The sequence below is a fragment of the Gossypium hirsutum genome, chromosome A09 (genome assembly GCF_007990345.1).
Source record: "Gossypium hirsutum isolate 1008001.06 chromosome A09, Gossypium_hirsutum_v2.1, whole genome shotgun sequence".
Taxonomy (NCBI): Eukaryota; Viridiplantae; Streptophyta; class Magnoliopsida; order Malvales; family Malvaceae; genus Gossypium; species Gossypium hirsutum.
The window spans coordinates 57,742,876-57,767,782 of NC_053432.1; the positions used below are offsets into that span (position 1 = coordinate 57,742,876).

Below are 24,907 nucleotides of genomic sequence, written 5' to 3' on the forward strand. Positions count from 1 at the left end.
GAATTTTAATAGTGTTAACAATTCTTTAAAAAAATCATATAAATATTTTAATTGAAATAAAATATTTAAACTAACTAATATCATTATAAGAGTTGAGGTACTAAATTATTTCAAAATTAAAGTATATAAATTAAATAATTTGAACCAAGTATAAAAATCAAAGTTGAAAATTAACTATTCTTATATATCTAAAAATCAAAGTTGAAATTAACTATTCTTAAATTTTTGTACTTTTTACTACTTTAAAATTTGTATTTGTATTTTTATTTTTTAAAAAATAATTTTTTTATTTTAAAAAAGTAAGGTTAATATATTTAAAAAAATATCCTTAAACTAATACACCTTGTTTAAATGAGTCATTATACTTTTTTGTAGTTAAACAAGTCCCTAACCTATAATTTTTACCTATAACGATCCTTAATTTAATATTAAAGTAAAAATAATTTTTTTTAAAAAAGTAAAAATATTTTGAATTTTTAAGCTAATTTATATTTTATGCTAACATGAATTTGATGAGAATAATTTATTAAATAAAAATAAAATAATATTTTTTAAAATTAAAACAAAATAATAAATTTTTTTGACAATGCTTATATATATATATATATGATATACTTAAACACTCTTTTGATTTTTTTTAATTGTTATGTTAAATTCTATGTTGATGTTAAAAGTATATATGATTTATATTGTATCAATAAAAAATTAAGAAATTAAAAATAATTTTAATATTAAAAGCAAGGACTTCTACCGGTAAAATAATAGCATAGCAGCTTATTTAACTAAAAAAATCAGTTTAAGGGCTTGTTTAAACATGTAGTATTTCAAAGGCTTTTTTTAGTATATTAGCTAAAATGTAAACACAATAGTTTATATTATTTTTAGGCTTATATATTAAAAAACCCCCTTAAATAAGTAAGTCCTTAAAGTATTTTTGTATCTAAAGAAGCCCTTAAACTTTTTTTTACACCTAAATAAGCCCTTAAACTATAATGACTTGTTTAAATAAACCCTTAAATCCAGTTCATTCTTCCATAGTTTCATATATTTTTAAGCCTAGAAATTTTAAAGATGCATCTCAAGGTGTGTCAAAACTTAGAAAAACTTGTTACTAATTTTTTTTTTGAATATTAGGTTAAAATAATATTAATAAGCTCCATCCTTTACTGCCATTAGATTTGTGATCAAATTTAAAAATAAAGAATTTTTTTACTTATATGTTTATCTAAATCAACATCTTTTTTCATGTAATTTATTAATTTTAATTCCTTCTCATTAAAAAAAGTCCAAGTAAGGGCTTTTATGAGTAGAGAATAAAGAAAAGGGGCTCATTTAAATACAAAAATACTATAAGGGTTTATTTAAGCAAGTCATTATAGTTTGAGTGCTCTATAAATATATAAGCCTATTTTTTATTTCAAAATATTGTAGTAATAAATTGAACAAAATAAAAATAGAGGGAGTAAATTATAAATTTACGCAAGGCACAACTTTGAGTCGAAAGAGGCAAAGAGCGTAGCCATTTGTTATGCATAGCAGAGGCTATCTGTAGAAGACTATCAGCAAATCAATTGCCGAACCAAATTAGTTTCATCAACTAATCGCAACCAAAATCATAACCCATGGAGTAGATCGTTATTGAAACCAAAACAAACGCAAAAGGTAGAGATTTTGATTATGGAAGAAAAGGAAACGTGCTTTGAATGCCTTGAACGCCGAATCAAGTCTGATTGGTCGGATCAGCTACAGTTTTGTTATGGCATCTCCGATTCTCCTCTCCCCTTTGGCTCCTCCGCTATCGTTCAATTCTCTCTTTCTAATTCTTCACCTTCACCCACCTCTCAATTCATTTTGTCCTATCTACCCACTTATTCACACCATTGCTTCTCCAAAAACATGTAAGTTCATCAATTTCTTTATGTATTTTGCTTAATTTCTGGTGTTTCTCAGTTGATGATATAGAAATTAAAAGCTGTTTGATTTTGTGGCTTTTTAGAGATCAATATACTTTGCAAAATGGAGAAGAAACAGAGGTTAGTTCTGGAACTGGTACTGGCAGTACTTATTTATCAGATACTTTAATGGGTGAATCTCAGTTTTTGTCTAATGGAATGGGATATGAATGTTGTGCTTGTAACCGTTGTGGTAAATTCTCTTGTTTAAGAACAATTACTGCTTTGGCCCCTCTTGCTTATGTTGGTATTTCATCTTATTCTGGTTTTCGAGAACATGCTTCTAGTTTCCTATCTGGGACTTTGGAAGATCATATATTGTCCTCGATTAATCTTCTTATTCAAGGAAAAGCTTCTGGGAGAGATGCTGTTAATTATATGCGTCTACTTGGGGTTCCATCATTTGATGAGAATAGTATCCCAGGTTGTCTCAGGCATCCCAATATAGCACCTGTTCTTGGGTTATTGAAAACACCTGGATATATCAATTTGTTGCTCCCTAGAACTCCATATACTTTGGAGAATATTCTTCATTACAGCCCGAATGCTTTGAAGTCCGATTGGCATATCAGGTTTTTGATGTATCAGCTGCTGTCTGCCCTTACTTACTTGCATGGATTAGGGGTTCACCATGGTAATCTATGCCCATCAAATGTGATGCTTACTGATTCATGCTGGGCTTGGCTGCGCATTTGGGATTACCATAGGCTAGGATTCAATTTATGTTTCGAACATGGGAAATCCAACAGTAGCCATATTCCTTCTAGAGTAGCTTGCTCTGTAGAAGATTGTTCTTCTCAAGGATTATATGCTGATTTGAAGCTCTCCCCACCTTTAGATTGGAATTCTCAATTCAATAGGTGGTGGAGGGGAGAGCTGAGTAATTTTGAGTATTTGCTTTTCTTAAACAAACTGGTTGGCAGAAGGTGGGGGGATCACACCTTTCATCCAGTAATGCCATGGGTAATAGATTTTAGCACAAAACCAAATGAGGATTCTGATTCTGGGTGGCGGGATTTAAGCAAGAGTAAATGGAGGTTGGCAAAAGGTGATGAACAGTTGGATTTTACATATTCATCATCTGAAGTTCCACACCATGTCTCAGATGAGTGTCTATCAGAATTAGCTGTTTGCAGCTATAAAGCGAGGAGGTTGCCTTTAAGTGTTTTGCGGATGGCTGTTCGCTCTGTCTATGAACCTAATGAGTACCCTTCAACTATGCAAAGACTTTATCAATGGACACCTGATGAGTGCATCCCTGAATTTTACTGTGATCCTCGAATATTTTATTCTCAACATTCTGGTATGACTGATTTGGCTGTTCCATCATGGGCGGGTAGTCCTGAAGAATTCATTAAATTGCACCGAGAGGCTTTAGAGAGTAACCGAGTCTCATGTCAAATCCATCATTGGATTGATATAAACTTTGGATATAAAATGTCGGGGCCAGCAGCTGTTGCCGCAAAGAATGTTATGCTGTCTTCATCAGAGCCTGCAAAGCCAAGGTCAATTGGACGGCGCCAGCTCTTTACTAAACCACACCCTTCACGTCAAGTTTCTATGCAGGGAATACAAGACAGAATGAAAGAGTCAGCTGTTGGTCAGCACCAAGCACATGAAGTAGAAACTGAGAAATCTTTTCTCTATAAAAGTACCTGTTTACAAGAATTGGAACAAGCATCTTCATTTTCTGAACATGCCCAACATTTAAGTCCAGTCTATTATTGCCATGCCCAACAAAACCTTCTGAAGCAAAACCCTTTTTTCAAAGAGTCTCAAACTGAGAATCTGGAGAGAAGTGCTTCAAATCCACATGATATTAGCAATTACTGCAGGTTTTCACCCGATGTTGATTTGAATTATCTTCTTGAGCATATAGATATGCAGGATGACGATTCCACAGGCTATCAAGAATTATTGCTTTGGAGGAAGAAATCATGTTTATCAAGAACTTCCTCCAAAGAGGTTGCAGAGGACATATTTTCTGTTGGTTGTCTCTTGGCTGAACTTTACTTGAGGAGGCCACTTTTTTGTTCAACTTCATTAGGCATGTACTTGGAAAGTGGTGTTTTTCCTGGACTTATGCAGGAGCTTCCATCTCATATTAAAATACTAGTTGAAGCTTGTATTGAGAAGGACTCAACGAGGTATTGCTTTTCTTTTTTAGTTTTACGTTTCCTTTGATATTTTGTTCTAATTAAGTTGATTTAATTATGCTTCTATTGATTCCTTTTCTATGTTATTCTATTAATTTTGTTAGGTCTGTCCATCAACTATTTGCATTTGTTTAGCTAAACTACCTTTTTTTTCTTTATTTAAAACTTACAATAACCAGGAGGCCATCTGCCAAAAGTCTATTGGAATCTCCATTTTTTCCTTCAACAGTGAAATCAGTATACTTGTTTACTGCCCCGCTTCAACTTATGGCAACAAATGGATCCCGACTTCAATATGCAGCTAATTTTGCAAAGCAAGGGGCACTAAAAGCAATGGGAACTCTTGCAGCTGAAATGTGTGCTCCATACTGTTTGTCACTTGCTTCAGCTCCTTTATCTGATGCTGAAGCTGAATGGGCTTACTTACTGCTGAAAGAATTCATAAAATGTTTGACCCCAAAAGCAGTGAAGGCATCAGTTTTACCTGTTATCCAGAAGATTCTGCAGGCTAGTTACAAACTTTGTTCTTCTGCCCTTGCTTCCATATTAAAATACATATTTGACTCCATGCAGATGAACATGTTTGTTGCAGACCACAGGTTATTCTCATTTGAAAGTTTCTCTTCTTCAAGACTCATTTGTTCGAGAGATATGGAACCAAATTGGTAAACAAGCATATGTGGAAACGATACATTCTTTGGTCATATCAAATCTATATATTTCTCCTCACAAGATTTCAGCAGCTGCTGCTTCTGTGCTGCTTATTTGCTCAAGTGAAGAGCTTGGTGTGCCTATTACTGTTCATCAGGTTAACCTCTTTCCAAGGTTCTTGGTTTTGTTTAGAAGAAAATAAAGTTTGGCCATACGGTTTTGTGGGTAATAAATTCATTTCTCTTTGAGATTATAACAATGAAGTTTGATTCTTAATGTAGACAATCCTGCCTCTGATTCACTGCTTTGGGAAGGGACTATGCCCTGATGGAATTGATGTGCTGGTCAGGATTGGTAGTTACAGTTCATCGGGGTTTTTTGACTAATGTCTGTTATAGAAATGGCATGTTTACTATGAACTTACTGTCATTCTTTTACAATTCAGGTGGTCTTTTGGGAGAGACCTTTATTCTCAAACAGATGCTACCACTGCTTAAACATGTTGCTCATTCTTGTATTGGTGTTTCTTCTATGAATAAGCCTGAGCCTATGCATAGTTGGTGTAGTTCAGCACTTGTTGATTGTCTAATGACATTGGATGGTCTTGTAGCTTTCTTACCAAGGGAAGCTATTGTAAAAGACCTGATTGTGGTACGCACTTGGTTCTCAAATCACTGTTTCCCTGTGCTTTATATTCAATCTTGGATGTTGTTATTATTAAATGCATCTCCTATTATCGTGCAGGATCAGAGTTGTCTACATGTTCTGGCTCTTACGCAAACGAATTTAGAGATCACAGTGCTTCAGGTGATTTAAAATTTCTATTTTCACTTCACCGCATTGCAGTTAACCATATTCAGCATTGAAGAATTAAACACATAACAAAATAGAGTACACGTAGCAGGGAATAGGTTCTTACTGTTTATTATTTTTTGACGTCTAATATTATGGTTTTATAATTTTTGTCTTGCTAAAAGTGAAGTTTGTCTCTATACTGAAGCATCATGGATCTACATACTCATTATGAATCTACGTGAAAACACATTCTTCTAAGCACTTACAAGGAATAGGACAGCTTTTACTTGCACTATTTCTCTGCTAGTTGCCTTGTAATTTCGAAGCCTGCGTGAGTGTCTTAGAATGTGTAATCGGTCTTAATTAATTAGCAGGGGAAAAAAATAAAGCTTATTACCTCTATCATTTGTAACTAATTAGCAGGAAAAAGCTTAGTTGCTGTTGTTATTGTTGGCTGTCTTTTCATTTATGTTTAATAACAATTTTTGGTTCTAGGGCTAGTTGTATGTATCTTTTCTATGTCACACATCTCAAATTACAGCAAGGTATTTGAAGTTTTCTTAATTCCCTATGCGGTGTGCCGGTCAGGTTGCTGCTACAACTTTAATGGCAATTTGTCAGCGGATTGGACCGGAGTTGACCGCATTGCATGTCCTGCCACAACTCAAGGTTCTTTTTGATGAGCTGGCCTTCTCACAAGAAAGTTCCAATGGATCTGGTTCTCTTGGTAAAAGCTTGAAGGTTTCAAAATCAAAAGTTAATGGAGAGTTTCAATTAGAGAGTCGCATGGATCTTGTGTGGGTGATAATCTGTTCTCTCTAGGTAGAAACCAAGTTGGCATGAATTACTTTACCTCATCATATGTTCTTTCCTGAATTCAGGTTGCTTCTATATCCTTCTTTTTGTTCTCTGCTTGGAATAGAGAAACTTCGTCAGTGTTGCACTACATGGTTGCTTCTTGAGCAGTTTCTTTTACGGTTTCACAATTGGAAGGTATGGAGGCTTTGCTTTTGAAGAGTGGTGTGGTACTCATTTGTTTTTATGTGAAGATTCATCTCAATTGCTCTACCATGCAAACATTTTTGCATATCATTTTTCTGAACATATTGTTGTTCAGTGGGAATATACAGGGGAATCACCTCGAAGTGGTGTAGAGAATGTAATTGCTAAAGTGCCTTTATTGAGCAAGGGGTCAACATCTGATTACAGTCCTGCTAAACTGTTACTTAATGGTGTTGGCTGGTCAATTCCACAATCACAGGGAATTAGAAGCTCCAAAAACTTAATGCCTCAGAGACGTTTGGCCAATGCTCATCAGAGTTCTGTCCAAACATATGAATCAGCTTCAAACCATTTCAAGACTGAACCCTGGTTTTGGTTCCCAAGTCCAGCTGCCAGCTGGGATGGTTCCGACCACCTTGGACGCTTTGTGAGTCCTAAAGATGAATTTCCATGGAAGATAAGAGCATCTATTTTATCCTCAGTTCGTGCACATCAAGGGGCATTGAGATCATTAGCAGTTTGCCAAGATGAAAATACAGTTTTCACTGCAGGCATTGGTCCTGGGTTCAAAGGAACTGTTCAGAAATGGGACTTGACTAGAATAAATTGTGTATCTGGATATTATGGTCATGAGGAGGTTGGTTATTCTGTAATTATGTTCAAAGGACCTCATATATTCCCTGTTCTTTGTGTTAATATGTTGGTGTCTAGTAAGTTTTCTGATTGATATCCCTTATTTCGTCGCGTCTACAGGGATTTAATACTATATAAGAGATATGAGATAGAATGCATAGGTTTAGGTATAGGTTTAGCTAAATATCTACTGTAATACAGGCAATATACAGTCTTCATATCTAGTCATGCTATAGTATGCAAGTAATTTATTAATTTGTTAGGCTATCCTCTCTTTGAATGTGATGTTACCATTTTGCTATATTATACTGACCATGTTTTGATGAGTCATATTCAACTAACAATTGGTGAAAAAGCTGAAGAGACTAAGTTTCTATTACATTTCTATCTATATTCTTTGGCTAAGCTTGTTTTATTTTCACTCTTTACATGATACATTAATTAGCTAAGTGTGGCTATGCTTTAGGTACTAAGTGTGGTTATGCTGATTTCTGTAATTGCTTGTGGAACTTTCAGGTTGTAAATGACATATGCATCTTATCATTGAGCGGAAGAGTAGCATCTTGTGATGGAATGATACATGTTTGGGATAGCCAAACAGGGAAGCTGATATCCGTATTCTCAGAACCATCCACAGATTCCCTGCATCTTGTGAGCCCTTTATCTTCTGCAACAAAGATCGGTGCTGATCATGTTGACATGTTGAACTCAAACACTTCTTCAAGTGGAGTGCTTAGTAGTCCATTTGATGAAAGCTTGTACACTTGTATGCATTATTTAGAGGAGGTTGAAAAGCTCGTGGTTGGCACTGGAAATGGTTCTCTCAGGTAGCTACTTATAAATAAGAGTGAGACAGTCAATTGTTAAATCAAGCTTATTTATGCAAAGAATCTTGTTATAATGCCCTTCTTTTTGTGTACTACTACATGACACAGATTCCTTGATGTTTCTCAAGGTCGAAAGCTTCATTTATGGAAAGGTGAATTCAGTGAATCTGCTTTTCCTTCTCTTGTCTCTGCCATATGCTCATGTGGGTCTAACAAAGAGCAAGGGAACGGAGCTTCCGCTTCACCAAGTTGGATTGCCGCTGGATTAAGTTCCGGTCACTGTAGGTTATTTGATGTGAGGAGTGGATGTGTTACTGCTTGTTGGCGGGCCCATGATGGATATGTGACTAAGGTATATGTTCAATTCACCAAATTAGAGGGACAAAATAACTTAATATGTACTTACATTACATTACATTTACATACATGCAGTTGGCTGCCCCAGAAGATCATCTGCTAGTTTCAAGCTCTCTTGACAGGACTTTGAAAATCTGGGACTTGAGAAGGTAATTATTGAAATTGAAAATGAAAATTTATGAGTTAGAATACTCAAAATAGAAATGCATGAGGTTTTATAAGAAATGTTGTGCACTTGGGGTTAGTTATCCATGTATTTTGATAGTTTCCCTAATTGTTTCTTGTAGAAACATACCGACAGCTGTCACTTTCAAGGGACATACCGATGGAGTATCCAGTTTCTCAGTTTGGGGACAGGATGTTATTTCAATATCTAGAAATAAGATTGGACTTTCCTCGTTAGCTAATTCCGCTGATGAGGTATGTAAACAACAATATACTCTCATTTGCATAAGCGTTTGGTTTTTCTTGGATTGGTAGTGGATGCCTGCCTCCTCTTTGCCATATATCTCCTTGTTTGGTGCTATACATACATATGTGTATATATATATATTCCCATAGTGAAAGTGAAAAGCATGTGGCAGGATGGGCAACATCGGATTATACCTCAGAAACTGTATTCATCAGATCATGGAAGTCGAAACGTGTCGGTGCTGTCGAGCATAAGTATAATACCCTTCTCAAGACTGTTTCTAGTTGGGACCGAAGATGGTTATCTCAGAATCTGTTGTTAGATGGGAGATGCCTCCATGAATCATCAATGTCTGTAATTAGTGAGATGCAATGATGAATGTTTCATTCGAAAATGGTTCTTTTTGGCAGAATTTCTGGTGCCAGCTCTGAATTAAAGTTCCAAATTGTTAATCATGTTAGGTATAGGAGCACAAAAATTAGACAAATTACATATATATTTTTTGGGGGGCGGGGGGTATTCTTGTCATTGTGAGACACAGAGTTGCTAATTGTAACTAATGATAGTGTGTTGAGATTCATCACATTCATGTAATAGTAGTTATTTAAAGTCATAATATCAAATTTAGCCTCCAATGTTTATATTTTTGTCAATCAGGCTCTTGTCTTTTTTTAGCTAAATTTGTTTCTCAACATTTTAAAAAAAATTCAAATTCACCCATCAACATTTTAAAAATAGCTGAATTTAGGTTTTTTTAAACAGAAATATTGACTAAAATTAAAATCTTCAATTATGATAGCTTGCATTGCAATTTACATATATTTCATGTCAATTTTTTATTTTTTACTAAACTTTTTTTTTAAATTTCAAATTATTTGTTAATATAGCATATGAAATAACTAGTGTCATGTTAATATGAAGTACATGTGGATTATCACATGATTTGTTAAGCTAGTATTGCTAAAAATTAATGTTTTAATTGGGATTTATGTTAAAAAAGTGATTTGATTGTTTTTGAAAGGTTTATGGTCAAATTTAGCTAAAAAAATAGAGATCAAATTGATAAAAAATGTACATATTCAAGGCTAAAGTTGAAATTATGCCTTACTTAAAATTCATGATGAGTGGCAAAAGGGTATATAGTTGTCCCCTTCTTAAGTTAATAATTGGATCATATAATGACAAAAGAAAGCGTAAAGCCGCCTTTACCTTTTATGGCAAATTCCCCATGCAATTTGATAAAGTTGTTTTTTTTGGGGGTTAATTTTGAAATTTTAACAAAAAAATATTTTTTCCAATTTATTTTTTATCCTTAGTATTTTATAAATATAATAGTAATTTTTTATTTTAAAATATTTTTACATTTCCAAATTATTATTAATTTATATATATTTTAAAATAATTGGTGATCTAATTCATCAGATTGAATTTAACTCAAAAGTTGAATCAGATCAATATTTGATTCAATTTTTTCAAATTCTAACTATGATGTTAGCTTCAAGTTTAGACATAATTTTTGATAAAAATATAACTATAATTACAAGTAATATATGTCTAAAACACAATAGATCAAAAATTGAATTATATTCAAACTTAAATTAAAATAAATAAATAAAAACTAAAATATGAGAGAGAATGTACACATAATTTTGGTGCAATATAACCCAAACTTGAGAACTCCAAAACTAATTAACAATTTTGTTTTTATTTTCTCTCTTTTTCTGAATGTTGTTAGAATATAAAAGGACTGGTTGGTCAAGTCTATTAGATCAAAAATTGATTGAAATATCAATTCAAAAAAAGGTTTTAAACTGATTAATTCAAAAATTGATACAAAATGATTGGATCGAACAAAAAATTAATTAAAGTGGGCAGTTTAATAAGATTTATTTATTTATTTTTAAATAATTTTTTAATTGAACCAATTGAATTGATTAAACTAATCAAACCGACAATCTAATTTATTCGACTACCAATTTAATTTAAAAAAAATTAAAGTATTACTATTGATATTCGAATTGGACCGGTAAGAATACAGTAGTTTTCATTGGTTATCTCTATGCTATATATACATATTATCTGATCTATATTTTAGGTATTTGAGTGTGTTGATATCATTTATGGGAATTGTAAAATTAATAAAAAATGATATTGTTTTGAAAAATAATTTTATATATACTAAAAATATATATTAATTACAACTGGAACTCAATTAATTACAGCTCTTTGAATATTCAAATCCTTGTTCCTTCCTTCCTTCTTCAATCTTCTCTTTTTGGTCATTTCTTTTTCCGATCAAATTCATGCAATCACAAATACTCCACTTCCCTTAACCTAATTCCTTCACTTTGATCATCAATTCACCCAATTTAGCTATTTCAGTTTTGCAGGACACAACAGCTCCTTGCATTATATTGTATTGTAACAATTCTCTCCCTCCCTCCCTCTTTCCTTTTTTTTTTCTTATATCAGAACCGATCTCAGCCTCCCCCATTCTGTTCTTTTTATATTTATAAAGATTTTTTTTAGCTAATTAGGTCAAATACGATCTACTTCACTCTTTTTTCTTTCACTACGAACTTAGATTTAATTTATTATGAATGCTTTCTGCATTTTTTTTCGCTTTCTAATTTCTTGGATTTATCATTTTCAGGTAATAATGGTATACTACTATTAGCACTAATTGCTTTGGACGCACGCCCAACATAATTTGCATTGCTTTCTGATTTAGTACACCGCAAGCAAAAGCTAGTGAGTATTCTTATCTTTTTTTCGGCTTTTTATATATTCTCAGTGTTTAAGAACTTGGGATGATGATGGTTCGCTGAACAGTTAAAGAGTTCTTTTTTAAATAATAATTTTTTAAATTTATTTTGGTGAAAGGAACAGAAAGCAGCAGAAATGATAAACAAGCCGCTTGTATTGACTTATCTCTGCCTATTGATTTACGTTTTGCTTTCTTCCGGAGTTATACTGTACAACAAGGTACCGCCGCCTTCCTCCATTTCTCTGTTCTTTTCTCTGTTTGTCTATGTGTGTGTTTATTTATGTCAATGTAATTGTTGCTTGCTTTTTTGGTTTCTGTAATTTGTGAGTTGGAGTAGGTTTCAGTGGTATCATACTAAAAAACCCAAAATTGATCAAGCCTTTTTGAAACTTTTGTTGTAATGGTTAGGCTGCAACTGAAATAAACTATGAGTTTCCTGCTTAATTTTAGCAAGGGACCATTCATTTTTATGTAATTCGTCGGTTTCACTTTTACTGCAGTGGGTTCTCTCTCCCAAGTACTTCAATTTCCCGTTCCCTATAACGTTGACAATGTTTCACATGGCGTTCTCCGGACTCTTTGCGTTTTTTCTTATCCGTGTTTTCAAGGTATGACTAAATTCAGCGTTTCTCTCCTCGTCATTTCCCTCATCCATCTATTTTTCCTTTTTCTTCAAATGTTGCTAAGTATTCTATCCTAAGGAATATCTTAATGATAAACTGGTCAATTCTTAACTACACCCTCCACATCATCTCCCATCTCGTCATTATATGCAAATAACTATAGAAAAAGAAAACTAAGTAGTGTTTGTTGATGGCATTATCCTCATTTCTTGGAGATAGTAGCATCTCAATGTATTGGAATTGGACTATAGGTCCTTTCTTTTTAGTGGTTATGTTACTACAGACTATTATTATATTTCTTTGCAAGCTTCATTTTCATAGTTGTGCTTAGCTTGATAAAGAAGTTTCTTCTCTTCAATCTCGACATGCAGGTTGTAGCTCCTGTTAAAATGACATTTGAAATGTAAGTGCATTCTTTATCTGAATTTACATGATCATTCTTTATTCTTGCTACAGTGTTCATCTTTGCTTTCTTAAACAAATTTTCTTGGTGTTGCAGATATGCAACATGTGTAGTACCCATAAGTGCCTTCTTTGCATCAAGTCTTTGGTAAGCAGTTAATTATGATTGAACTTGTTTGTTGTGTGATATAGTGTTTTCCTCATTAAGATGGTATGATTTGTCTTGCGTAATTAGTCATTTCTATGGGTCACAAGCGCAAGCACATTGCTTGAGAACCCTGCTCATCATTTTTGAGTAATTTGTTCTAGGTATTTGTTATGCAGCTTGTATCATTGAGCTAGGGGTGAGCAAAATCCGATTCGATTCAAAAAACTTGATAAAAAATTCAAAATTTGAAGTAAATAGTTCGAGTTATTCAGATAAACTTAAATAATAAAAAAATCAAATTTTTTAGTTTAACTTGAATATGAATTACACAATTCAAATTATCCAAAAATCCAAATAAGAAAAGGCAAAACTACGTTGTTTTGATAAATGTTTACCTTTTCTAAAGTTAAAAGTCAAAACCATTAGTCGTTTTGATAAATGTTTACCTATGTAGTTAAATAATCTAGTACTTCGTCTACTAGTTAAATAATTAGTCCATGTAAATGCAACATTAAGTATAAATATTAGGATCCGTTAACTCAACTCGACTCGAAATTTTGACTCGATTTGAAAAAATTTCAAATTGAGTTCGATTGCTAAAATAAGATTCGTCAACTTGACTAACTCGAAATTTTTTTACTCGATTTGACTCGACTTAATTGAATGCTCACCCCTACATTGAGCAACCCCCTGTTTGATGTGTTAGACCTTTTTTTTATTATTAATATTATTGATCCAGAATGGATCTGTTTGCTTGTCTTTTCTAGAATTTGTCAAGGAGTTACCACAACTAAAGTAGTTAGGTTGATGTGAATTTGTTAGTATTCGAAGTTAAACTTTAACCCACTAAACCTAGATGATTAGTTTTTAGGTCATACACTTATTCTATTTAGTTTCCTAAAGGTTTCTGCTATAGACTGCAGATTGCTTAAAATAGAGCTTGTTGTAAGTTTGCTGTAAAGAATGTTGACAGCTTTCTTATGTTTCTTCACTCTGGATAGTGTTATGTATGTGCTCAGCATCACTTTTTCTTCCTATGGTCCATACAGGTTTGGCAACACTGCCTATTTGTATATATCTGTGGCTTTTATCCAGATGCTCAAAGCTCTAAGTAAGTTGAAACAAAGTGCATTATTTAATTTCACTGCACAAACTCACTCCAGTTCTAATGACTGGCTATTTGTGTTTCTATGTTACAGTGCCAGTGGCAACCTTTTCCATGGGTGTTCTGTGTGGCACTGACAAACCAAGGTGCGATGTGTTCTTAAACATGGTGCTGGTCAGCGTTGGAGTTGTCATTTCCTCATATGGGGAAATTCATTTTAATATAGTTGGCACAGTTTATCAGGTCACGGGCATCTTTGCTGAAGCTCTTAGGCTTGTCTTAACTCAAGTACTCCTGCAAAAGAAGGGCTTGACTCTAAATCCAATTACCAGTTTATATTACATTGCACCATGCAGGTACACTTATGTATTCCCCTTGTTTTTTTTCTATTTTTACTTTCACTATCTGCAACTTGTACTTCTTCCAAGAGACATGTTTTAGCACATGACTGACTTCCCTTACATATAATATTTAATGTTGGATATATGAGCAATTATTGCTCAACTGATGTTTTATGCATGACAGCAAGAGACGATATAAGATCCTTTTCTCTATTCTTTTTTTTCTTTTTGCAGTTTTGTATTTCTTTTTGTGCCTTGGTGTTTACTGGAGAAGCCTGGGATGGCAGTTTCACTGATACAGTTCAATTTTTGGATCTTCTTCTCCAATGCTCTTTGTGCTCTAGCTCTGAACTTGTCAACATTCTTAGTAATTGGAAGAACTGGAGCTGTCACCATCAGGGTGGCTGGTGTTCTAAAAGACTGGATACTGATTGCCCTTTCCACTGTTATTTTTCCAGAGTCTACCATAACTGGGCTCAATATAATTGGATATGCCATTGGTACTTCTCAACTCAGTATCATGCTGGTTTTTTTTTTTTTTTCGCTTTTTTTTAGCAGTTAGTTTAATGAAAACTCTTTTTGTTCTCTGCCCAGCTCTCTGTGGCGTTGTCATGTATAATTACATAAAGGTTAAGGATGGTCGTGCTTCTCAGCTACCTTCAGATAGTATCCCAGAGAGATTCACGAAGGTTAGTCGTCTCAAAAATCCTTGATATAATGCTTTATTTCTTGGGAGTAGAACCTATTCTAATAAAAGATAATACTAGTAAACCTACCTGCTTAAGCAATATGAAGTGCAGATTTGAGATTGAGATAAATGAGCAAGTTATAGAATAAAGATAATATTAAGTCAACAGTTTATAAGGTTAGAAAGAAAGAACATCTCACATCCATCATCTCTTTATATGCTGTTAAATAAAGGATCGGGATTGGAAGTTGGAGAAGAAATCATCAGCCATAATCAACCCCAATAGCAATGGTGATAGCAATGAGGGGAACTTCAATGGGTCAGAAATGAATGATGAAGAAGCGCCTCTAGTTTCATCAAGGCTATCACATTTTGGACGTTCATTCAGCAACCATACCAAATGAGTGACGACATGAAGGCTCTAGTCTAGTGCACCACCAACGAATGTGGAGAGCAAATTATTTGGACAGCAAAAGGATATGTGAAATTGAAGCAGTTGGCAAGGGCCTGCCTTTCTCACTTAAAAGGTAAGGTAAGGTAAGGTAAGGGAGATAATCCTTTTTTCAGAAGAGGTACTGATCATTTCGCATTAAAAGTGATTTTACAGTAATATAGCAGTTGATGCATATTTTGATAGAATTGCATTCTTTGACCTCTGTTCTGCTAATTGACAGACGGTGATGCTGAAACTTTCTATGGATTTAGAAATGGTAGCGATATTTATTATCTTCATCAAGTTGATAGTCTGTCTTTCCCTCTCTTTTTTCTTTTCCTTCAAAAAGAATCACTGTCATCTCATGCATGCATGATTAAAACTCCCATATCAATACTTTGTAGGCTCACCCACATTAGCAGATTTGGTTGTGATTATGGTTCATTTAGCAACTGAGATTGCAATTGCATGGCTTCTAACTGAAGAGATGGAAATTCATGCATAATGTGTGTATATATAAGGTGAAAATTATACTAAAAAGTCCCTAAACTCATTGTACATTTGAGTTTAGCCTCTCTATGATTATTTTCAAGAACTTAGTCCCTCTACTTTTCAAAATTTAAAATTCAGGTTTAATTGTTAACATTGTTAAAATTATCTGTTAAATATTTTGAAATAAATAAAATACTCTGTAGTCATGTAACAGAAAAATGTGACATTGTACTGAATTGCTTTTTTAAATCCGAAAAGTAGAGGGATTAAATTTCTTAAAATAAAAGGGATTGAATTTCAAATGTATGAAGAGTTCAGGCACTTGAGCATATTTTAACCTATATATAATATATCATATGTAACCCTATATTTCCTTCCACAATCTTTTCAGATTCTAAAATGATTGGTTACGAAAAACATTTGTAAAGGAACTTTCTGATTGTGGACTAATTTATATTTATAAGAAATTAGTAATCTATGCATTCTCCTTGGGTGGTTACATTATCACAAATAGTTGGATGGGACGGTTAAATTATCTGGCATGTCATTGTAATATAGGTTTTAGAGTAAATTAATGTCTACATTGACATTACAAAAAAGCCAGTATCTTAGTCTTTATATTTAGGTAAAACTTTAAACAATGTAATACATTTCAACATTAAAAAAACACTGATTTGTCATATTTTAAAATAATATGAAAAAGAAAGAAAAATAAAAAAATGTTTTTTTTAATCACAAATATAATTTGTTTTATGGTATAAGGTTTTTTATGCAACATAAAAACACAAGTCACGAGTATTTTTTATGGTACATTAAAATAGGGCTTTTCCTTTTATAAGAGTGAATTTTTAAAGGCAAACTAAGGGAAAAAAACCAAAAGGAAAAAAAAAAAGCATAAAAAGGTGAGGATCCAAACCCTTTCCGTGGGTAGAGTAATGTAAATTTTTTTAGGAGAAGGTATTATATTGCCTTAGATAAGTTTATTCTTATACGAGGATCACTAAATTTATCTTTTAAAAATAATCTTCTAGTATAATGAGGGAATATCAATAGTAGCTAGGGGAACATGTTCTTGCTAACCAACTAGCAGCCATGTTTCTTTCCTGTTCAAAAATTGAAATTGATAGACGCAAATTATCAAAACATTGTCTTTATTTTCCTGACAAGAGTTATTAAAGGTGTACTTTCCAATCAATCTCTAATTATTTGTTTCAATAATATCGTTGTTGTGGCCTCTAACCTATGCTATTTCTAAGCTACGTCGAGTTATTCGAATCATTCATAACTTTGAATTCACAGTGAATTTCATTCCAGTAAAGAGTAATTTAATTTTTGTTAATTTTAAAAGTGAACAATTAAAAATAATTAATCACAAAAATTAATGTTTCCCATTAATATATAATTTTGATTGATATAATAATGAATTTGGCCTTTAATATTTATATATTTTATCAATTGTCTTATTTTAAAAATTATTTGAAAAAATATATAAAAGAATTTCAAAAAGGATATGTATAAAAACTTTAGCTTCAAATATATGTATAATAGACAGAATGTATAAACTTTGATGGCTAAATTTGTTATTATATTAATTAAAATTATGTAAAATTGATGAAAAATATTAATGATATGATTAATTTTTCCTAGGGTACACTTTCAAAATTGAAAGAAATTAAATTGCTCCAATTTTTCTTAGAGAGACCAATTTACTAAAAATCGAAATTGAGAGAGATCAAAGAGGTTTTTTTTTACTAATTTAGATGCATAAGATTCTAAGCTATGTAAGTTAGAGGTTGCACTTAGGTATGTTTGGTACTTTCCTATAAAAAGATTTCAATGAAATGTGATTATCATATTATGATTCTAATAAAAGGTGATTGAAGGAAAAATTACTATTCAATGTTTGGTGTGCAATGAAAATTATTGATTTAAGTTTCATGAAAGTTGTTAACACATTGGGCTCACTAAATACTTTTTTGAGAATTTGATGATAATATATAAAAGGCTTAAGCTCTTCCTTTTTTTTTTCACTCAATTGAGCACTTGATCTTTCAAAATACATCAAAAAGATCCTCAAACTTCTTAAAAAAAAAACAAGTAAGTACATTTTTTTCACTAAATTCGGTACTTGAACTTTCAAAATGCATAAAAAAGACCCTCAAAATTTTTCAAAAAAGCAATTAAGCCATGATCTTATTAAAAATTAGAAAAAAAACTTATAAATAATAATAAATAATAAATTTTAGTATTATTAAATTTTAATAGAAATAAAAAATTTTAAAATTATATTTTTTTATAAAAAACGTAAAAAATAAAAAAATGTAAAATTTTATAAAAATAATAAAAAATTATAAAATGCAAAAAAAAAATATTTTTAACAATTAACTTTAACTATTGATTGTTAAAGTTAACGACCCCTAGTTTTTTTCAATTAAAGTCATCGCGTGTTGCAACATAGTGTGATATGTGGCAAAAAATGATAATAAAAAAATCAATAAAAGTTATAGAAAAATTATGAAATGGTTCTTTTGGTATGATAATTTTTATAAATTTTTTCTTAACAATTAGCTTTAATTGTTGATCGTTAAAGTTAATGACCTCTTTTTTTTAAAATTAAAGTCATCACGTGTCACAACATAGCGTGACATGTAGTGAAAAATGATAAAAAAAATAAAAATCAATAAAAGTTATAGAAAAATTGTAAAATTTTTTGGTACAATAATTTTTATAATTTTTTTACGAAATTTATATTTCTTTACATTTTCTATAATTTTCTTTCGACTTTATAAAATTTTATAATTTTTTTATATTTCTATATATTTTATAATCTTTTACGATTTTTATAAAAATTTACCATTTTTTATATTTTTCTAATTTTTAAGAAAATTTTAATATTTGAATTTTTTTTTAAAATTTAATAATATTTATAGATTTTAATTTTTTTATAAATTTTTTCTAATTTTTAATAAAATCAGGGTCTTAATTACTTTTTTTGAAAAAGTTTGAGGGTCTTTTTTGATACATTTTGAAAGTTCAAGTATCCAATTGAGTTAAAAAAAAGTAGTAATTACTTCTTTTTTAAAAATGTTTGAGGGTATTTTCGATGCATTTTGAAATTTCAAGTACCCAAATTAGTGCAAAAAAAAGGGACTTAATTGCTTTTTTCGAAACAATTTGAGGGGTTTTTTTCACCCTTAAGCTTTTATAAAATTATGGTTATTAATTAAAATATAATAATAATGTATTTTAATATTTTTAATAGTTTAATTATTAATAAATATTTGTATTAAATATATTTTAATTGATAATTTTAAAAATTATCAATTTAACTTTATAATTTTATTTGACAACATTTCTTTATCATTCTATTTTTCTTGCACGTGATAAATAAACATATGTATACTTTTTAAATATAACCATATATGTTTATATATTTTAAAAATAATGCAGAGTAATTTTGCCACTAATAATATTTTTAATTATTAAACTAAAGAAATTAATATTGTAAATAATTTTGCCAACTATATTTTTATTTACTTTTCATCTACGTGGAAAATGTGGAAAAGTAATTTTCCCATCTATTATCAAGAGAACTACTTTCCATTGTTTGTGAGAAATAACTCCAAAGGTAATGTTACATTCTAAGAAAAGCAAAGAAATTTTCACATTCCAACAAATTAAATTTGTTCAAAAGTTAAAATTTTTCTTCATATCAAACTCCTTTAAAGTCATGATCTATCTTGATCTTTTAATCGTTTATAGATCTCAACCACTAGAACTTGCGTATTGCGTTGGCAATGGTATTACTTGTTTTCACATGTAGAAAGATGAGCATATGTATAAACTATTTACATCATTAAGCACAATAACAAAAGAAAAAAATATTTAAGTAATATCTTCTCATAAAGCTGAAGACCCTCTTCTCCATAAAAAAAAAAACGTTAGATTTGCATCGAAGGCAATTCGAGTCTGCCCATCGTTCTCACTATCAAAGTCTAAAATTTTTCACTTTGCTTCATGAATTATGATGCAGATATGTTTTAATGCTTTATCATTTGGAATGGGTTTACGCTTAGTCCAACTGAGTTTCTTTATTTCATTCTTTTATATTTTATTTTGTAATACGTACTTGTCACCAATAATCTCCAATAGGGGAAGAGAGAGAGAGATGTTAATGTTTGAATGATGACAGGAAATATACACAAGTACTTTCAGTTATTCTAAAATTCTCCCTATTTTGTTTCTCCTTTCTTATTCTCTCAAAAATCATTCTGATTCTTCCTTTTGAAAAATATCCTACATCAAGTTGGTATCAGACAACAATCTTGACACCATCTCTGACAAAATTACAAAATGTTCATCAAACTCAGCAAGACCTAGCATGTCCCTAAATAGGCCTCAAACAACTTGATGAGAAGGTGAATGCTCTAAGGTTGAAGGTGAGGTCAAAGTTCAAGAAATATTTTAAGCTTATGACTAGTTGAATTCTAAGGGATTCATCTACCCATGAAGATTCCTCTCATGGCGGCTTGGGCAAAGAAACAATTATAATGAATAAGTTTTCTCCTACAATTGTAAGCCTAATCTATTCAAGTACCCATATTCCAGACCTTACAAATGGGAATGCATAAAATTTAACGATAGAGATTTCAAAGGATAACTAGTAAAAATTGAGCAATACTTTGTGAAAGAGAAGATACTTGAAAATTCTAACGTGAGAGTGTTGATGCTCCATAATATCCTATCCCCAATATAACAAACACTTACAACTGAGCCAATACCTTACACCTTTACTAATTGTTAGGAGACCCTTTTAAGGCAACTTCAACTACTTATCCTAAGCCAACCTCTAAAGGATTTAATAGTGCTAAAATGGAGGATAGAAGGAAACGCTGACTCTGTTATTGATGTGGAAAACAAGTCCATTGTCTTCCATTATTGTGTGAAATCACAATTATATCAATTTCTTACCGAACAAGATGAAGATGACAAGGAACATCAGGTGTTCTCTGATTGTGTTAAGCGTTTGGAAAAATTGATAGCTCATGACCATGTTCTTGAGCAACTCATTCTATATTTGAATGTTATGTTTGGCATTACAATATTTCAAACAATGAAGATCCAATGCACGACTGGCAAGCGTTCCCTAGAGCATGTTTGGTTGGGAGGAATAGGAATAGATTACAGCCCGATTCGATGGCCCCACCACCAAACTAATGTTTGGTTGGCTGTAATGCTTATTACGGCCTACATTGAATCTGTTCCCATTCAGGGAAGAGGCTGCTTAGTCATTCTCTTCCCTCACCACTGAATAGGCGTTGAATAGAATTTGTTTTTTTGCCTTTTCAATTTTTGCCCTCACCTTTACCTTCCTCCTTCAACCCAATAGCCTTTTTCAATTTCTAGATTCTCCTATTTATTTTATTCACCTCTATGGTTTTGAGCTTCATTTCTTTTTCCTTTCTTTATCACTGAAATTCGAAGCAAAAAACAAAATATCATGGGCAAGGGTCTTGGCCTTTACACTGAAAATCGGCAAGAAAGCCAGAGGTATAAAATTACCATTTTTTTTAAAACAAGAAAGCTTTAAAGTTGTAATATTTATGTCTAATTTTTTAATTTTTGGGATTTTATAGATCTTCTTTACAAGGATTATCAGACTGACCAAAAGTTCACTTTGACCACTAGCTCTCCCACTGGTGTGGTAAGTTTGGTTCATATTTTCTAGGTTTGTTTAATTTTTTTTTGTCTAGATTATTTTTTCTTTAATTATTATTAAAGAATACATTTGAGATGCTTTGTCCTGTGAAATTTAAGATTTGATTTTTGCCATATTTAATTTTATATAAAATGCATGTCTTATTGTAAAATTATGTTAATTACAAAAAAGAATGTTTAATTTAAGCTAAAATTAAAGGTAAGGTGTATGCTTTTCAAACATGTGTGTGTGTGTGTTCAATTTTTGAAGTATAATAACAGCTATTTTTCTTGAATTTCATCATGGTTATCTCAATCTTTTAACTGCAATGTATCATGGAAGATGTTCGATTTCTCAATCTGCTATGAGAACTTGAATTAATTTGGCCTTGTTTTGTTGTTTTTCCCTTTATTTTCAGGCAATTACCTCTGCCAGAACGAAGAAAGGTGATATTTTCTTGGCTGATGTTAATACCCAACTGAATTTTAGGAATGTTACAATTGTTTTGAAAGTGGACACCAGCTCCAATGTAAGTACTTCATTTGCTCCTTCTGTCGGTTTCTAGTTTTATGTATAAGTTTGAATTCTTGGTCGAAATTTCTCTTTTCAAGTTAGATACAATGCTCTTTCCTCCATTATATATTCTTTGGCCTTCATCCAACTTCTATTATAATAAAATTAGTAATCATGTCTTGTCCCCTCTATGTTTGAAACTCGAGCTTTAACTAGGAGAATTTCTGCTTGATAACATTGTTTAGAACATCATACTGCTTGGGACCTGTCCTATTTGGCAGAAATGCTTTTCAATTGAAGGATCTCTTTGGTTGAGTTCGTAATTCTTTTTTTACCTTCTTATATTCCTTTATTGTTGATATATATGTTTGCCATCTTTTGTAAGCCTTTTTGAAAATCGTTTGTTGTACTAAAGCACATTATGTTTATCAGTTATTTACCACCATAACAGTTGATGAACCTGCACCCGTGCTAAATGCAATCTTTGGCTTCAAAGTCCCTGATCAGAGGTCTGACAAGGTACAAAATTCTATCTCATATTTCAATTTGTATCCTTCAAAACTTCCTTCTTGTTTTGGCTTTTGTGACGAGAACATGTTACTTAGAATGTGTTTGAGATGCTGTTGGACATGTCTGTTTTTTCACTTTTGTGTATACCAGATTGAACTCCAGTAATTGCATGAGTATGTTGGGATAAGCTCAAGCATTAGATTGACTGTCAACCCGGTAGTTAACTTCTCAGGTGTGCTTGGAACAAATGTAATTGCACTAGGTACCAATATCTAATTCAACATGAAGACTGGGAATTTCACCAAATGCAACGCGTGATTGAGCTTCACCAATGCAGTCCTCATTGCTTCTTTGGCTTTGCATGTGGTTATGTTCTATATACCTATCTACAGTTGAACATTCCAAATGATATAATCTCAAGTTTAATACTTTGTTTGTCAATGCACGAATGAAAAGGGTGATGCAGTTAACACATCTTACTACCATATTGTAAATTCATCGACCAACACTGCTGTTGGTGCTAAGGTGACCCATAGCTTCTCTACCAATGTGAACATCATCACCGTGGGTACACAACATGCATTAGATCCATTAACCACAATCAAGGCACGGGTGAACAATGTTGACAACGCGAGCGCACTCATCTAGCACGAGTGGCACTCAAAATCCCTCTTTACCATTTCTGGAGAGGTTGATACAGAGTCCAACGATAAGAGCCCCAAGGTCGGCACTCAAGCCTTGAGAGCTTGAAAAAAAAAAAAAAGAAGAAGCTCATTTTAGTAAGATTATGGTAGGCTTAAAAAGATTTTTGAAGTTTTAGTTTGTTGTTGACTTTCATGGTGTTGCCATCTTCCCTTTTACGTCAATGGTTTTTCATTTTAAAAAACGAATAAAGTGAAAAAAAATGTGATAATTGTTTTTAGTCATTCCTTGTTTAATTGAAGTGAAGTACCTTTGGTTTGCCCCATAATTTTTTTTAGAGGCTCTCTTTGTTTTTTCATGGATTTGCTAATAAAGGAAAATAAGGGTTGTACCTTTTCTTTGTTGAGGACAATTTTTACTTGGTATAGAACTTGGTAACAGGTATAGGCATAAAGTCTAACATTGGACCGGCTTATAAAACTTGGCCATGGAAAGCTTTCATTATTGGTGGTGAGATTGCCTAAATGTAGAACTATCATGGAGGCTCTTATATTATGAGTCGGATTGTATTTTGATCTCTATTTAAGAAATAGACAAATTAGTATATTTATGTTAAAGTAAAGAGCAATTGTTTTTTTACGGCACAATTCGGAATAATGGTATTACAAAAGAGGACTAATACTTTAAAGAATTTAGTTTAAAAAGTGTTTATTTTGCTATCAAAAAGTAGTTTTGATAGATAAAATGTTTACTTTTGACGTGATGTTATGATATAAAATATGTATTTATATAATGTTTAAATTCATTAATATTATATTTTTTTAGTAAGGATACAAAAAAATAATTTATTATTGGCTCGTTATTAATATTTTGATATATAAAATATAAAATTTAAATTTTTTTAACAATTAATATTAATTATTTTTAAAAGCAAAAGGAAGGTGTAAATAGTAAGAATAAAATGTATATATTTTAAAAAAATAAAATTAGATTGAAAAAGGGATAAAGATATGAATTTTTCGAATCTAAAAATATTTTTAAAAATTTTGAATTCATTAATAATTAAGTTTTTAGAATGTATTTGTTGTCTATTAACTATAATGAACATAGAAGCAATGGATTCAAATAATAGTGTATTATTTTAAAATGTAGTAAATAAAATATTTTAAATATTTTAATATAATTTTATATCAAAATAAAAAATATTTAATATAATTTATTATAAAAGTAATTATATTAAGAATGTTATTAAATTATATTTGGTAATATATTAAAATATAATTAAAATATTTTTTATTTAATATTTAATAATAATCCTAATAAAATTTAATAACAATAAACATCTATCTAAAAAAATTCTATTGTATTCTGGTCATTTTAGCTTTTTTCTTATGCTATTAGAAATCTATTTCATTCAACCAAACACAAGAATACTATTACAATTCTATTCCATTCTATTCAACTAAACAATTTAATTATTAATTACAACTCTATTTCATTATAACTCTATTTTATTCCAATAAACCAAACCTACCATTAATGTTTTGGTTGACTCATGAAGCACCAATAACTTCATTGATAGGGACCTTGCTAAGGCACTAAGAAAAATACATCCCATGTGGCAAGGACGCAAGCTTAATGTTACCATTATGAGCGGAGGCATTCTTTATACTTAGGAAAAATGTCAGAATATTCCTTAGAAAGTGCACAAGTCCAACTATACGTTGTAAATTTATAGTGTAGTCTTTCACAGGGTGTGA

At 31.5% G+C, this 24,907-nt stretch overlaps 2 protein-coding genes and 1 pseudogene across 7 annotated transcripts; all 3 read left to right on the plus strand.

Annotated features, from left to right (window-relative positions):
- The first annotated feature begins 1,424 nt into the window (after positions 1 to 1,424).
- Positions 1,425 to 9,438, plus strand: LOC107888968 (protein GFS12). 2 transcript variants are annotated; one of them, XM_016813244.2, is made up of 15 exons: positions 1,425 to 1,898; positions 1,997 to 4,099; positions 4,288 to 4,615; positions 4,701 to 4,916; positions 5,041 to 5,113; positions 5,205 to 5,410; positions 5,504 to 5,566; positions 6,143 to 6,351; positions 6,436 to 6,547; positions 6,672 to 7,193; positions 7,706 to 8,016; positions 8,125 to 8,368; positions 8,449 to 8,522; positions 8,661 to 8,793; positions 8,958 to 9,438. In XM_016813244.2, exons 1-15 carry the CDS (start codon positions 1,678 to 1,680, stop codon positions 9,105 to 9,107), a joined length of 4,965 nt encoding a protein of 1,654 aa, XP_016668733.2. In that variant the 5' UTR covers positions 1,425 to 1,677; the 3' UTR covers positions 9,108 to 9,438. The 2 variants fall into 2 exon arrangements, 1 of the variants encoding a protein (XP_016668733.2); XR_001681584.2 differs by lacking the exons at positions 8,661 to 8,793; positions 8,958 to 9,438 and having other exon boundaries at positions 1,483 to 1,898; positions 8,145 to 8,368.
- Positions 9,439 to 10,993: 1,555 nt separating this feature from the next.
- Positions 10,994 to 15,591, plus strand: LOC107888969 (probable sugar phosphate/phosphate translocator At3g17430). Of its 5 annotated transcripts, none has more exons than XM_016813248.2 (11): positions 10,994 to 11,322; positions 11,439 to 11,536; positions 11,669 to 11,770; positions 12,053 to 12,160; positions 12,547 to 12,578; positions 12,675 to 12,725; positions 13,775 to 13,836; positions 13,925 to 14,186; positions 14,406 to 14,671; positions 14,766 to 14,860; positions 15,093 to 15,591. In XM_016813248.2, the coding sequence occupies exons 3-11, from the start codon at positions 11,687 to 11,689 to the stop codon at positions 15,261 to 15,263; spliced, it is 1,131 nt and encodes a 376-aa protein (XP_016668737.1). In that variant the 5' UTR covers positions 10,994 to 11,322; positions 11,439 to 11,536; positions 11,669 to 11,686; the 3' UTR covers positions 15,264 to 15,591. The 5 variants fall into 5 exon arrangements, with proteins under 5 accessions (XP_016668737.1, XP_016668739.1, XP_016668734.1 ...); XM_016813250.2 differs by having other exon boundaries at positions 11,675 to 11,770; XM_016813245.2 differs by having other exon boundaries at positions 10,994 to 11,206.
- Positions 15,592 to 20,664: 5,073 nt separating this feature from the next.
- On the plus strand, positions 20,665 to 23,475 carry LOC107888973 (mitochondrial outer membrane protein porin of 34 kDa-like; annotated as a pseudogene).
- Positions 23,476 to 24,907: the final 1,432 nt, after the last annotated feature.

Coding starts and splice junctions, on each gene's coding strand:
- LOC107888969 (XM_016813248.2), top strand. CDS start 11,687: ATGATAAACAAGCCGCTTGTATTGACTTATCTCTGCCTATTGATTTAC. Junction 12,726..13,774: donor TTCTTTGCATCAAGTCTTTG/GTAAGCAGTTAA, acceptor TGGTCCATACAG/GTTTGGCAACACTGCCTATT. Junction 14,187..14,405: donor TATTACATTGCACCATGCAG/GTACACTTATGT, acceptor TTCTTTTTGCAG/TTTTGTATTTCTTTTTGTGC.
- LOC107888968 (XM_016813244.2), top strand. CDS start 1,678: ATGGAAGAAAAGGAAACGTGCTTTGAATGCCTTGAACGCCGAATCAAG. Junction 4,917..5,040: donor TGCCTATTACTGTTCATCAG/GTTAACCTCTTT, acceptor TTCTTAATGTAG/ACAATCCTGCCTCTGATTCA. Junction 8,523..8,660: donor AAAATCTGGGACTTGAGAAG/GTAATTATTGAA, acceptor TGTTTCTTGTAG/AAACATACCGACAGCTGTCA.